The sequence below is a fragment of the Carcharhinus amblyrhynchos genome, chromosome 1 (assembly GCF_965287045.1).
Source record: "Carcharhinus amblyrhynchos chromosome 1, sCarAmb.v2.hapA, whole genome shotgun sequence".
In the NCBI taxonomy this organism is placed as follows: domain Eukaryota; kingdom Metazoa; phylum Chordata; class Chondrichthyes; order Carcharhiniformes; family Carcharhinidae; genus Carcharhinus; species Carcharhinus amblyrhynchos.
This window is the reverse complement of record NC_137324.1, coordinates 171896774-171912462: the sequence shown is the minus strand read 5'-3', so window position 1 is coordinate 171912462 and position 15689 is coordinate 171896774. Positions and strand designations below refer to the sequence as shown.

At 47.2% G+C, this 15689-nt stretch overlaps 1 protein-coding gene across 2 annotated transcripts in view; it reads left to right on the top strand.

Moving 5' to 3' along the window:
• fam13a (family with sequence similarity 13 member A) overlaps positions 1–15689 on the top strand; it is a 211423-nt gene that overhangs the window by 104689 nt on the left and 91045 nt on the right. For both annotated transcript variants that reach the window (XM_080195538.1, XM_080195528.1), the window contains exon 7: positions 1818–1993. In XM_080195538.1, the coding sequence (XP_080051664.1) occupies positions 1818–1993 (176 nt within the window). The remainder of the gene's footprint in view (positions 1–1817; positions 1994–15689) is intronic.

Sequence of the window (15689 nt, the reverse complement as noted above, 5' to 3'; positions counted from 1 at the left end):
GAATATCATTCGATCGCTCGTCAGCCCAGGACCCCCGCAGTGCTGCCCCTCCAGCTTCCCCCTACGATCACAGCCCAATCACGGCTCTCACGAGCATTTCCGGGCTAGCTCTGACATTCCCTCATCTCAGAACACCTTGATCTCCTGCACCCCCTGGGAGGCAGACCCCCCCCCCCCCCACCCCCACCACCACAGGAGGCAGGCCCCCCCCCCCCCCGGCAGACCATCTCCCACCCCACCCTGATCGCTGGCCTCCCTCCAGATCCGATCGATCCCAACGGCAGAGTGGCAGTGGGTCCCCCACCCCCACTGATTGCCCCTTGGCCCAGCCCCTTTGGCACTGCTCCCAGTGGGCAGTGCCAAGGTGCCTCCTGGGCATGGGCACTTTGCCGCTTGGGCATTGCCGGGGGCACAGGCTGGCACTGCCAGGGTGCCAGTTGCCCAACATCTTGGAGGCCCTAATTGCCCCCCTTCACTCCAGGGGGGGTCATCCCGCTAATTCCTCGAAAGTGGGGAGCTACTCAAAACCCGCTTGTGTGAAAGTGTACTGGGGTGGTGGGAGAAGCTAGCGAGCCCGGAGACTTCTGTCCCGGGTCTGATAATGACGTTTAAATAAGATTAAAATTATTTACCTGCTGGTCCCGCTGGTTTCCAGCGTGGTCCCAACAGCGCCGGATATCCGGAACTTTGAAGCGCGCGTGTGCCAGGAATACATGTGCGAATCCCACAAATTGGCCCGCACGCGATTCTCCCAGCCCGTCCCACCAAAATAATTAGAGGGTCGGAATGGGAGAATCACACCCAGACTGTTCGGAAGTGAAATATCAGGAATCATCGATATCCACAAAGAGGGTAGTGGAGCTCTGGAAGTCTGTCCCAGAAAGGCTGCAGATTTCGATGTTGCCCGGATTGGGTGGCATGCCTTATGAGGATAGGTTGAGAGAGCTTGGTCTTTTCTCCTTAGAGAGACGAAGGATGAGAGGTGACCTGATAGAGGTGATTAAACTGTTGAGAGGTGTAGGTTGGGTGGATTCTCAGAGGCTTTTTCCCAGGGCTGGAATGGTCGCTACAAGAGGACACAGGTTTAAGGTGCTGGGGAGCAGGTACAGAGGAGATGTCAGGGGTAAGTTTTTCACTCAGAGGGTGGTGGGTGAGTGGAATCGGCTGCCGTCGGTGGTGGTGGAGGCAAATTCGATAGGGTCTTTCAAGAGACTTCTGGATGAGTACATGGAACTTAGTAGAATTGAGGGTCATAGGTAAGCCTAGTCGGTATGGATATCATCGGTGCGACTTGTGGGCCGAAGGGCCTGTTTGTGTTGTAGTTTTTCTATGTTCTATTTTTCTATTTTTGCTCTGCAGGAACTTGCAAGGGAGATCAGTAGACTTTTATTAGACAAGGCAAGAGTTTCTAAGGTTATAGGTCTGACTGAACGGTAAAATGAATGGAGACTGCCCTGTTCCTGTTTCTAATGCTCTATTATTGAATTAGCAGGCAAAAAACTGAACCAAAGCTCCGGCTTGTTTTCTGTTTCGAAATGAAGTGAGTTTCCTGGCTGACTCTCGATGAAACCTGCTCAGATAATCTTCTTTCCCAGCACATTAAATTCAACAGCCACGTAACGCTGCACAGTACCTTCTTAATCAGGACTTTGAAGTAGTATTTTCGCAAAGGTCTATCAAATTATTGAAGGAATGTTTGACCACGTTGTCGCTCTGGCCTGGGGGGGGGGGATGGTGGTGGGAGTTTGCCAGTTCAGGTACGAGCTGACTGGCCAATTCTCAATGGCTTGTTTTTCTTTATTGTCTCCTTGTTCTAGACCAGAAAAACAAAGCCCGAAAGCAGCCCCGAGGCTCTCCTTGTGCCGCAGCCCAAGTACTCGAGTGGGACTCCAGAATCATCTTGGAGACAACCCATCAAAGGCCTCAGGCAGGAAGAGATGGAGTCTTCCGAGGAGCTTGAGTCCAGTATAAAGGACCTGGAGATAAACAGCAGGTTAGTCCTCACATAAGCATCTTTCTGGGTCTTTTTTCACACAGTGTTTTCAGTTCAAGGTGGGAGGTTTTGGCCTTTAAGCCATGTGGGTTTTCTGGGTGAAAGGGGCAGTTTGTGCAAGTGCTGACTTAGCTTTCAGACAACATGGATGGAAGTCTCTGGACTCGCTCCCCCACCCCCTGCCTTGGCGCTCAGCCAAATCTCCGTTCACTGCAGCGGGATTGGAGAACCCCCATCGCAGGCGAGGTTGGAGAATTCTGGCCATTGTCTTCCCCCCCCTAAACAGACGAGGGCTGATCCCACCTTGCTACACCCATCACACCTGTAGGTGGGATTGTCAGCTGTGATTCAGTGTATTGCGGGAGGTCTGGTCACATCATTTGCCCCCATGCTCCAGCCATTAGTCAGCCAGCACATCCATCCTTGTGACTTACCGCCTTATTATGAATCGTAGAATCCCCACCATGCACAAGGAGGCTTAGGATAAGGGGTAAGAAATTTAAAACAGAGTTGAGGAGGAGCTACTTCACCCAGAGGGTTGTGAATCTGTGGAATTCGCTACCCCAAAGTGCGGTGGATGCTGGGACAGTGAGTAAATTTAAGGAGGAGTTAGATTTTTAATTGGTAATGGGTTGAAGGGTTAAGAGGAGAAGACAAGAGAATAGGGATGAGGAGCCTATCAGCCATGATCAAATGGCAGAGCAGACTCGATAGGCCGAATGGGTTGATTCTGCTCCTCTATTTTATAAACTTATGAGGCCATTTGGCCCATTGAGCCTGCACAGACAACAATACCACCCAATGCCCATTACCCTGTCAGTTCCCCTGACATCAAGGAGCCAAAATACCTAACTTGCACATTACAGGAAATTGGAAAACAAAAAGATATATTACCCTTCCCAGTTGATGCTTGACTGTTCGCCGAATAGCCTTTATTTCCTAATTTTTTCTGGTAAGGAGAATTGTTCAAAGAAAAGGACAAATAAAAGTCTTTTTTTTAATGTCCCGATAATTTTTCACTAGGGCTGCATACTGCACTGTCCTGGGGACTGAGTTTCAATTCCCTGGGGACCATAGACTAATCCTGGAGTTTTGACAACTCTACCTGAAGGCCTGAGTTCACCCAATTGTCCATCCTTTCACTAACGTTCTCTTCTGGCAGCCCTAGATTGTGAAATCACCCCTGAACTCTTAACCGCATCTTATACGAAAGTCCATCAAGCTAAATTATAATAAGTGAAAATGCAGAGGCAACTTCTCCCTTAGAAAGTATTTTTTAAAGTTGTAAGTTTATTTATTGGTGTCACAAAATAGGATTACATTAACACTGCAATGAAGTTACTGTGACAATCCCCCATTCCGGCGCCTGTTCAGGTACATTGAGGGAGAATTTAGCACGCTCAACGCACCTAACCAGTATGTCTTTCGGACTGTGGGAGGAAACCGGAGCGCCTGGAGGAAACCCACGCAGACACTGGGAGAATGCGCAGGCTCTGCACAGACAGTGACCCAAGCCGGGAATCAAAGGTGGCAGTGAGCTGTCTGCTGCACCCATTGTGGTGTAGGTACCCCCACAATGCTATTAGGGTGGGAGTTCCAAGATTTTGCCGGAGGTGACAGTGAAAGGTAATATGTTTTCAGGTTAGGATGATGAATGGCTGGGAGGGTCTATGCCATGCGGTGGAGGCCACAGATATGGGTGCTGCTGAGAAAGGTGGCTTGCTTTTCTTCATTCATGGGATGTGGGCATCATTAGCTGGGCCAGAATTTATTGCCCATTCCTGAGGGGCAATAATTTAAGCATTTCAGAGTCATTGCTGTGAGACAAAGTAAGGATGGCAGATTTCCTTCCCTAAAGGACATTTGCAAACCAGAAGAGTTTTTACGACAATCATAGAATCCCTACAGTGCAGAAGGAGGCTATTCAGCTCATCGAGTCTGCCTCAACTCTCGACAGAGTATTTTACCCAGACCCTATCCCTGTAAACCCATGTATCTACTGCCAATCCCCATAACCTACACATCTTAGGACATTAAGATGCATGGCCAATCCACCTAACCTGCAAATTTTTGGAGTGTGGGAGGAAACCGGAGCACCCATAGGAAACCCACACAGACACCGGGAGAATGTGCAAACTCCAGATAAACAGTCACCCATGGGCGGAATTGAATCTGGGTCCCTGGCACTGTGAGACAGAAGTGCTACCATGCCGCCCTCAATCAACGATGGTTTCATGGTCACCATTAGACTTTTAATTCCAGTTTTTTTATTGAATTCAAAATTTCACCATCTGCCATGGTGGGATTTGAGTCTGGGTCCCCAGAGCATTAGCCTGAATCTCTGGATTATTAATCCAGCCGTAATATCGCTGCACCACTACCTCCTTTTACAGTGTATCGGGTAGATGGCCACACCGTGCCTGCTTTTGAGGCTGTGCACGTAACCTTTTGATTGTTTTTCTGTTGCTGAGAGCTTTACTGCATTTATCTGAAGCTGACCTAATTCACCCCCTGGTTGTGGAGGCATCCCTTCTTAAACAAGGTTCATAGCTCCTCGAAAGTGGAGTCACAGGTGGACAGAATGGTGAAGAAGGCATTCGGCATGCTTGGTTTCATTGGCTAGAACATTGAATACAGGAGTTGGGACGTCTTGTTGATGTTGTACAAGACATTGGTAGGGCCACACTTGGAATACTGTGTACAGTTCTGGTCACCCTATTATAGAAGGGATATTATGAAACTAGAAAGAGTAAGAAAAGATTTACTAAGATTTGATGGTTTGAGTTGTAAGGAGAGGCTGGATAGACTGCGAATGGGAGGCTTAGGGGTGATCTTACAGAGATCTAAAAAATAATGAGGGACATAGATCAGCTAGATAGTCAATATCTTTTCCCAGAGATAGGGGAGTCTAAAACTAGAGGTTTAAGGTGAGAGGGGAGAAATACAAAAGGGTCCAGGGGAGCAATTTTTTCACGCAGAGTGAGTGTCTGGAACAAGCTGCCTGATGTAATAGTAGAGGCAGGAACAATTTTGCCTTTTAAAAAGTGTTTAGACAGTTACATGGGTATGATGGCGAGAGAGGGGTATGGGCCCAACATGGGCAATTGGGACTAGCTTAGTGGTTAAATAAAAGGGGTGGCATAGACAAGTTGGGCCAGAGGGCCTGTTCCCATGCTGTAAACCTCCATGACTATAACTCTAAACCCTGGCCTCCATCCACTTCCCTCCTTCTGTAAAACAAACTGTCCAGCCAAACCAGTCAACTTGGTCCAGGTCCAAACTGGTCTTGGATACAGTAAAAATGGAACTCCAGTTTGGACCAGTACCAGTCTATGATTTCTTCGACTGCAGTCTACTGATTGCCCGCCTCCTTGGCCGAGTGTTCAGTTCCTGATCTGCCCATGGAGGATTCTGACCTAAAGTGAACGTGAAATCGTTCTTGTGCCGATACTCCAGTTGTTTGGCCGTCACCTTTTCCCACCCAGGTACATTATAACAGCTTACAGAGGAGAGATTGACCCAGTACTGACTTACCCAAGGGCAAGCTGGGCCTTGTCGAGTGCCACCTTATTTTAGTTCAAGTTTGCAAGTCCACTGTGTACTTGTCCACTGCATTTGTGCATAAATGAGTGATTAATATTTACCGTCCACAGTGTGAGGAGCAGAGCATGAATGCTTGTTTATTTATGTGACTGCACTAATGTAAAAGGTACCACAACAGCTGAAAGTTAAAAATAGAACGGCTTTCCAAGCACTCAGACTTAACTGCGCCAACTTATCGCAGTGGGGGTCTCCAGTTCACTGTACAGATGGGTGCGTGTCAGTGATAAAGTGACCACTTAATTATTCAAGCTAATTCTTTGGGTTTCTTGGGCGGCACGGTAGCACAGTGGTTAGCACTGCTGCTTCACAGCTCCACGGTCCTGGGTTCAATTCCCAGCTTGGGTCAGTGTCTGTGTGGAGTTTGCACATTCTCCTCGTGTCTGCACGGGTTTCCTCCAGGTACTCCAGTTTCCTCCCACAGTCCAAAGAAGTGCAGGTTAGATTGATTGGCCATGCTAAGAAATTGCCCCTTAGTGTCTAGGTTAGAGGGATTAGTGAGTACAATATGTAGGGATATGGGGATAGGGCCTGGGTGGGATCGTGGTCGGTGCAGACTCGATGGGCCGAAGGGCCTCTTTCTGCACGGTAGGGTTCTATGATTCTTGATGGTCAGTTTGCTGGATGCCCAACATCTGCAATGCAAGCTGTGGCATTCGGCCACTGAGGGGCAGGAGACCCCGAGGCTCTCAAGGCAGCAAACCTCATTGTACCAAGAAGAACATAAGAACATAAGAAATAGGAGCAGGAGTAGGCCATCTAGCCCTTCGAGCCTGCCCCCGCCATTCAATAAGATCATGGCTGATCTGTCGCTGCTCAGTTCCACTTTCCCGCTTTCTCCCCATAACCCTTAATCCCCTCTCTTACCAAAAACCCATCAACCCGCGTCTTAAAAATATTTAGTGAGGCAGCCTCCACCACTTCAACGGGCAGAGAATTCCAGAGATTCACCACCCTTTGAGTGAAGAAGTTCCTCCTCAACTCCGTTCTAAACCGCCCCCCTTTTATCTTGAGGCTGTGCCCCCTAGTCCTACTGTCTTTTTTGAGCGGGAAGAGTCTCTCCACCTCTATCCTATCCATCCCATTCATCATCTTATACGTCTCAATGAGATCTCCCCTCATTCTTCTAAACTCTAACGAGTACAAGCCCAGTTTATTCAGCCTCTCCTCATAGCTCAACCCCCTCAACTCCGGTATCAGCCTAGTAAACCTCCTCTGCACTCCCTCCAAGGCCAAAATATCTTTGCGCAGGTGCGGTGCCCAAAACTGCACACAGTACTCCAGCTGCGGCCTCACCAATGCCCTATACAGCTGCAGCAAGACCTCCCTACTTTTATATTCAATCCCCTCGCTATGAAGGCCAGCATCCCATTCGCCTTCCTGACCACCTGCTGCACCTGCAAGCTGGGTTTTTGCGACTCATGCACAAGGACCCCGAGGTCCCTCTGCACCGTCGCCTGCTGCAGTTTTTCGCCCCGCAAGTAATAGTCCTTCCTACCATTCTTCCTACCAAAGTGGACCACCTCACACTTGCCAACATTAAATTCCATTTGCCATTTCCTGGCCCATTCGCCCAGCCTATCTAGATCCTTCTGCAGACTCTCCACAGTTGAGCTGGTAACCTAGAGCACTATTATCAACGCACTGTGTATGCCAGTTATTCGGAATAAAAACACCATCAGATTTGCGCTTAGCTAAACAATACTGGACAGAAATAATTAGGGATGGTTGCCATTTAATAAATAGATCCTTTCGATTAGCTATCACAGGTATATGCTTAGGTGACACAGTGGTTAGCAGTGCTGCCACACAGCACCGGGGACTCGGGTTTGATTCCCAGCTTGGGTCACTGCCTGTGCGGAATCTGTATGTTCTCCCTGTGTCAGCGTGGGTTTTCTCCTGGGGTGCTCCGGTTTCCTCCCACAGTCCAAAAGACATGCTGGTGAGGTGCATTGGCCATACTAAACTTTCCCTCAGTGTTCTCGAACAGGCGCCGGAGCGTGGCGACAAGGGGATTTTCACAGTAACTTCATTGCGGTGTTAACAAAAGCATCAGATGTTTTACTGGGATCTCTGCAACACAAAATGATCATTCAGACTACTCCAGAGAATGAATATGCAGCAACAGGAAAGGTCATTGGGTCCAACCAGTGCGGTAGTGTTTGTGCTCTATTCAAGCCTCTAGTGACACTAATAAATAAATCTAAACTACTAAAGATGGCAGCATCGCTGTCTGTATTTACCAATCGTAATGTTTCCAACCTCATGAGCTAGATTTTCATAGACCGGGCAGGCATCGCGAAACACATTAATTTCCAGCTCATGAATCTGTCCCCCGTATATGTTTCAGTGTGTGTGTATATATATGTATCTGTGCGTGTATCTGTATGTGTTTCAGTGTGTGTGCATATTTATTTAGTTGTCAATGTGTGTATTTTTCAGTACATGTAGTTTTACTTGGAGCTGGTGTACTTGGCCACCACCTTTGTCCCCTCTGACACGGCCGTCATGGCCAGTACCCTGGGCAGCAACAGATACACAGCGGTCTGGATCTCCCAGGAGCAGATGGTGCCGCGCTTGTTGCAATGCGCCAGTCTAGAAGCCTCGCCTGTGTTCTGATGAGGTGGTCCCGTCCCTCAAACTCCATTCTCTCCGCAGTTGCTGTCCTCTTGAGTGTTTCCAGAATCTTCTACTTGTATCCCCTTTTTTAGTTTAGGTGAGATAATATCCTTCCAGCAAATTAATTTACTTATTAAAATGCACCAAAAGAAACAAAATGATCCAAGACTAGCCTGGGAATAATGGGAAAAGTGAGCTTGCTCATGATTTTAATTGAGTTTGATGTCCAACAGTCCCTGATCTCCACACTCTGTTCCCCTGCAACACCAGAAACAAATTAAAAAAGGCTCCCACTTTGCCTAACCTTTGGAGTTGTCAGCTTTCGGTTAAGTCGATGCTTGTTCTGTGTATAACACAGTCTGACAAAAGTTGTTCGAAGAGTGCGCCAGTGTGTGTTAGTTGACTGAACCATCGACAAAAATAGTTTAAGTCTAAGTATAGAAAACCGCCATCCTGGAAAGGTTTTTGCTTCAAGTTCAGTTATGTTTGTGAAAGAATTAAATATCAACTAACCTTTTTTTTAACGTTACCCCTAAGTAAGTTGCCTTTTTGTAATAAAAGCAAATTACTGCGGATGCTGGAATCTGAAACCAAAAAAGAAAATGCTGAAAAATCTCAGCAGGTTTGGCAGCATTTATAAGAAGAGAAAAGCTTTGACAAAGGGTCATCTGGACTCGAAACGTCAACTCTTTTCTCTCCTTACAGATGCTGCTGAGATTTTCCAGCATTTTCTCTTTTGGTTCCCTTTGGAATATGGAGTTTGTGAAATACTCTTGTCAAACAGGAACAATCATTTCCAAACTTGGATTCTCAGAATTATGGACAGGATTTTCCAATCCCACCCCCCATCCCCAATACCAGAAATTCCCACCTGAGGTCAACGGACCTTTCACTGGTCCGTCAAATTATTTGTCCCACCTGTGACGATTCCCTCAAGAGGTGGGACTGGAGGATTTAGGCCTGTATTTTTTTCTGGATGTAAAATTGATTCTCGTCACCTTATGTCATCCAGCAATAATTAACTCCACCCTAAACTGCCAACAGTCCAAGACTCAGCTGCTATTATTATCTTATATATTAAGTCCCACTCATCTATCACTCATATCTCTGCTAACCTATATTACCTTCCAGTCATGTAAAGGATTGAGTTTCAAATCTCTCCAACGTCTTGTTTGTGTGATCTCTGTAACCTTCTCCATCCATCACCACTGCACTCAATAACCTCGATTGGTTCCCAGTCAAGTAAGGGGAAGTGATAGCCGAGTGGTGTTATCATGAGACTATTAACCCAGAAACTCAGCTAATGTTTTGTGGACCCGGGTTCGAATCCTGCCACAGCAGATGGTGAAATGTGAATTCGATTTTTAAAAACCTGGAACTAAGAATCGACTGATGACCATGAAACCGTTGTCAATCGTCAGAGAAACCCATTTGATTCCCTAGTGTCCTTTAGGGAAGGAAATCTGCCGTCCTTACCTGGACTGGCCTGCATGTGACTCCAGAGCCACAGCAATGTGGTTGACTGCCAACTGCCCTCTGAGCAAGGCCAAACGAGGGATGGACAATAAGTGCCGGCTCGCCAGCAACACCCATGTCCCAGGCATTAAATGAAAGGTGATAAGAACATAAGAACTTTGAGCCTGCTCTGCATTCAATAAGATCCTGGCTGATCCTTCTGTGGATTCAGCTTCAATTACCCGCCACTCACCATAATTCCTGCATTAAATTCTCACTGTGGCATTCAGGCCCTCTGTGGCGTCACTCCTCCCTAGCTCTCTAACTATTCTAGCTCTCGATCAATATTGTAGGGTGGCACGGTGGCACAGCAGTTAGCACTGCTGCCTCACAGCGCCAGGTGTCCAGGTTTGATTCCTGGCTTGGGTCACAGTGTGGCGTTTGCACGTTCTCCCTGTGTCTGCGTGGGTTTCCTCTGGGTGCTCCAGTTTCCTCCCATAGTCCAAAAGATGTGCTGGTTTGGTGCATTGGCCATGCTAAATTCTCCCTCACTTTCCCTGAACAGGCCCCTGAGTGTGGCGACTAGGGGGTTTACACAGTAACTTCATTGCAGTGTTAATGTAAGCCTATTTGTGACTAATAAATAAACTTGACTTTACTTCACTCGACAGCCATTAAAAAACCTCTGGGCCTTTTCAACTCTGAGCTCTCATGCATCCATCAGGCTCCACCTTTGGTGATTGTACCTTCACCCAGCCAGACCCAAATTTTGGAATTCTCTCCCCACACCTATCCATCACTGTGCTTCTCAGACCCTCATTAATACTTAGCACTTGGCCCTCTGACTGAGCTTTTAGCCCTTTGTGCTGGCAACTCCTTCTTTGTCTCAGTTTCAGTCTTTATCTGGGCAGCACGGTGGCACAGCGGTTAGCACTGCTGCCTCACAGCACCAGGGACCCAGGTTCGATTCCCGGCTTGGCTCACTGTCTGTGTGGGGTCTGCACGTTCCCCCCGTGGGTTTCCTCCGGATGCTCCGGTTTCCTCCCACAGTCCAAAAATGTGCTGGTTAGGTGGATTGGCCTTGCTAAATTGCCCCTTAGTATCAGGGAGACTAGCTGGGGTAAATGTATCGGATTAAGAGGATAGGGCCTGGGTGGGATTGTGGTTGGTGCAGCTGTGATGGGCCAAATGGCCTCCTTCTGCACTGTAGAATTCTACGATTCATCTGATTCCAGTGCTGTAAAGCTCAAGGGGATGTTTCCCGACATTAACGATTCTACATAAATGCAACACGCACACACCTCTTAACTCTGACTTTCGTGTATTGTTCACCCATCCTTGGCTTATCATGAGTGGCAACACCTTCAGCCCCCTCACCTCAACTCTCCGGAGCTCCCTCGATAAACCTCTCGACCCCTACTTCTCTCCTCACCCAAAGGTTTTCTCCTAATGATAAAGCAAATGTGGGTGGATTCTGGGGATGAAAGGGTTGCCGAATAAGGAGAGGCTAAACAGTTCGGGCTTATACTCGCTGGAGTTTAGAAAAATGAGAGGGGATCTGATCGAGGTACATTTTAAAAGAGATCGATAAAGTAAATGTATCCCAAATGTTTCCTCTAATGGGGCAATCTCAAACAAAGGGTCAGAGGTATAGGTTGAGAGGCGGTGATTTAAAACTGAGATGAGGAGGAACTACTTCTCGCAGAGAGTGGTAAAATTGTGGAACTCGCTGCCCCATAGCTCAGTGCAGTCTGAATCATTGAGTGGTTTCAAGAAGGTGGTGGATATATTTCTAATAAAAAAAGGGAGAAAGGGATTCAGGGAACAGGTGGGTAGGTGGATTTGAGACCAGGGAGAGATTAACCATGATCTGATTGAATGCAGAAGGGCTGAATTTGCCTACATCTGCTTGTAATGGTTATGTTCTGAGTTGATGTACGCTAACATCAGGTTGTGTGTGTGTCTGTGTGTGTGTGTGTGCACGCGTGTGCATGTGCGTGTGTGTGTAGCAGTGCGGGACACTGTAACAACAACTTTCACTTAGGTAGCACCTTCTGAAAACCCATTTTTCCAGCCTTTTACTCCACGATGGCCTGCCCCTTCCTCACTTTCTGTTTGCTCCTTCCCCGTCCATGAGGTGCTGTGAGGCTTTCTTTAACTTGGAGCTTTTTCAAAGCTTCTGTGAAATGTCGCTGTTTTAACTGGAGGAAAACCCTTTTTCAAAAATGGCATTGACTTTGGTAAACATTCCTTCAAGGTATTTTTTTTATACGCATGGCTTGAGAAAAATCAATCGTTGCTATGAGATGCAATTACAATTCTATTGCCAATGAAAATAGGGGCGCGGGTGGGGATGTTGTTATTACTGAAAATGTCAGGAGTACTGAGGTACTACCCTGCCCAAACATATTGTGAATTATTCTTTTGTCCCTGACTGTTTTGTAAACCAGATTAGTGGCTACAGCAGGTTAATGATTGACACTTACTGCCAGTGAATCAAGCAAGTAGAAATTAGTCTTGCCCTTTATCCTCTGAGCTGCTTTCAGGAGACACGTTTACTGCACTCACACACACTCTGAATCCTTGCTATCATAGCAATACAGCAAACCAATCAGGGTTCCTGCAGTCCAGAAATGTTTTAGATTACCAAAAGTAAAAATACAATATCGGGCCAAGATTTCAGATGTGACGATACTCACAAGATTTGATCTGATTTATTATTATCACATATTATCGCTTGCGCGCCATACGGACACATAAGGGAGAAGGAAAGGAGAGGGTGCAGAATATAATGTTACAGTCATAGCTAGGATGCACAGAAAGATCAGCTTACTGTATGGTAGGTCCATTCAAAAGTCTGATGACAGCAGGATAGAAGCTGTTCTTGAGTCAGCTGGTGCTCAGACTTTTCTATCTTTTTCCCGACGGGAGAGTGTGGAAGAGATGATGTCCGGGGGTTATGCTGGCTGCTTTTCCGAGGCAGTGGGAAGTGTAGACAGAATCAATGGATGGGAGGCTGGTTTGCGTGATGGATTGGGCTACATTCACAACCCTTTGTAATTTCTTGAAGAGATATCAGTAAGGTTTGCAGAACTTCCCTCACATAACAAATTCTTCCACAAGCCATACAATCTTAAGTTGTTTTAAAAAAATGGATTGTTGAAGTGCATGGTGAGTGAGCAAAGGGGAGGCTGTTGGGTTAGTCTCTCTACCCCACCCCCCCCCCACCACTCCCCTCCACTTTACCTGGGGTGTGAATTAGGGGAATGGAGAGTTGAGTGGATGGGTTACCCCATCCTCTCAGATTGTGATTTCCCCAGAGATTGCATGGCCGGTACTGATGGCAATAATGTCAGCGTCAGTGGACAAGTGGTGGGCACTGGGGAAGGACGGGTGTGGGGAGGGGTCAACAGGAAAGCAGCGGGGGGGGTGGCGTTCAGGCTGTGCAAACAAATGGAATCTTGGCATGTATTGGTGAAGATGCAGAGTGTAAAAGTAGTGAAATATTGCTGCTGTTGTACAAAGCATTAGTGATACAGCCTTTTGAATATTATTTACAGTTTTGGTCCCCTTACTTGTGGAGGGGTGTAGTTGCATTGAGTGGCATTCAGAGCAGGTTCACCAGACTGATTCCAGAGATGGGGGCTGTTTGCCTTACGAAGAAAGATTGGGCATTTTAGGCCCATTCTCCCTGGAGCTCAGAAGAATGAGGGGCGATCTAATTGAGGTGTGCAAGGTGATGAGGGGATTGACAAAGTTGACGTGGAGAAGATGTTTCCTCTTGCGGGGGGCGCAATCTAGTACAAGAGGTCATAGTTTTAGGATAGGAGGAGGCAGATTTGAAACAGAGCTGAGGAGAAATGACTTCTCCCAAAGAGTCATGAGTCTGTAGAATTCACTACCCCAGAGTGCGGTGAGCACCGAGACATTGAGTAAAATTAAGGAAGAGTTGGGTAGATTTTTAATTAGTAATGGGTTTGTGAAGGGCTGTGGGGAACGGGCAGGTAAGTGGCGTTGAGACCAAGATGAGATCAGCCATGATCATGTTGAATGGTGGGACAGGCACAAGGGGCTGGATGGCCTTCTCCAGTTCCTGGTTCCTATGTTCTAGGATTTGAAAATGATTTTTCCAGTCTACACCCAGTTTCCTTTATGAAAGTTATTGTTGGAATCTGTTCCAAGTTTCCCTTCAGAAAGTAACCACGTGCTGAACCTTGTTGTGTGAGAGAGAGATACAGACACCAGTCTATTCCCATCAGCTGTTTAATAATCACAAATAACAGCCTTCACGTGCCCACAACAGGATGCAGAGAGCGAACTTTACTCCTGAGAAGCGTACAGCAGAGTTTGCTGTTACTGCGTGATCAGACTGTCTATGACCGGACGCAATTGGGCTATAAATTACCATCACTGTAAATGGATACAGCAACTTCAGATCTTATCTCATGGGAAGAGGTGATTGCCAGACCTTGACTTTGTTGTTTAAGCAAAGCTAAGCACTAATAACACCACCACACCCGGTTTTCTTGCAAACAAGATACTTAAACGCACAGGATCTCATTGGCTGGCGACAAAAGCAATGTTGACCTGGATGTTAACTCCCTCGTGACAAGGCAGTCAGCAATGAAACATCATCTTAACCTCTAAATTGGAGAGAGTTACGTGGTACCGCGACACATCAGCAGAATGGCAGCGTGCCACATGGCAAAGATTATGCCCTGATAAAAGAATAGGACAGATTATGGGGTAGGTATCTGTGCAAGTGAGCAGGGGCAGCACAGTGGTTAACACCGCTGCCTCATGACGCCAGGGACCCAGGTTCAGTTCCAGCCCTGGATGACCGTCTGCACATTCTCCTCGTGTCTGTGCAGCTTTCCTCTAGATGCTCCGGTTTCCTCCCGCACTCCAAAGCTGTGCGGGTTAAATGGATTGGCCGTGCTAAACTCGTATCAGGCAGAGGGTACTCTTTGTACAAAGTGCGCGCTGGGTAAATTCTGAGGCTTCGTGCTCTGGTCTTTGCCGCTTGCAAATGCCTGCAGTTTGGAAGAGTGGGCCAAAATGTGCGGCGAGTTCTTTAACTCTCAGTTTGGCAGGTTGATGTCCTGAGCTAGTTTGTGGGTTTACAGTGGGTGCCAGAGGTCGCCCAGTCTGCCAGCCATGCCCAACTGCAATTGAGCTGTCAATGCACACCCGGAAGTGCCCTGAAATGGACGGTTAATTGACCCTGGACTCCTGTTTGCGGCACAGACTCTTCCAGAACTCTGAGGAGAGTTACCAGCAGTTTGTGTTTCATCCATTTCAACATCTAGAAATCCTTTGGAAAGAAAGTTATGTGGCAGCATTTCACATCGGCAGAATGGCAGCGTACAACACAGCAAAGAATCAAAGAATAGGACAGATTATGGGGTAGATATCTGTGCACGTGAGCAGGGGCAGCACAGTGGCCAGCACTACTGCCTCCTGGCACGAGGGACCCAGGTTCAATTCCAGCCTTGGATGACCGTCTGAAGTCTGCACATTCCCCTCGTGTCTGTGTAGGTTTCCTCCTGATGCTCTGGTTTCCTCCCACACTCCAAAGATATGCGGATTAGATGAATTGGCCGTGCTAAATTAGTGTACAACATTGTTAATGAATTAGCTGCAGTAAATGGGCGGGATTAGGGGGACAGAGCAGGTGTTTGGGCCTAAGTGGATGCTCTTTCGAAGAATCATTGCACACTTGATGGGTCGAATAGCCTCCTTCGTCACTGTAGGGATATCATGGTTCAAGCTTCCATCAGCTAATCGATCAAAAACTCCAGAGCACTTACCAGAAAATGTGCAGAGAATGTCCCATAACTGAACCTTCGGGTTTGGATCCATCAAGAGTTGGCATATCATCCCATCATGCTTTTCAGTGCGTGTGCAGCATGGTACCAATTTCAACAACATCAATGTGCATTTATGTAGCACCTTTAACATGAGAAAACACCCCATTGACAATGATCAAAGTTGCACCACATGAGGAGACAGTAGGGTTGAT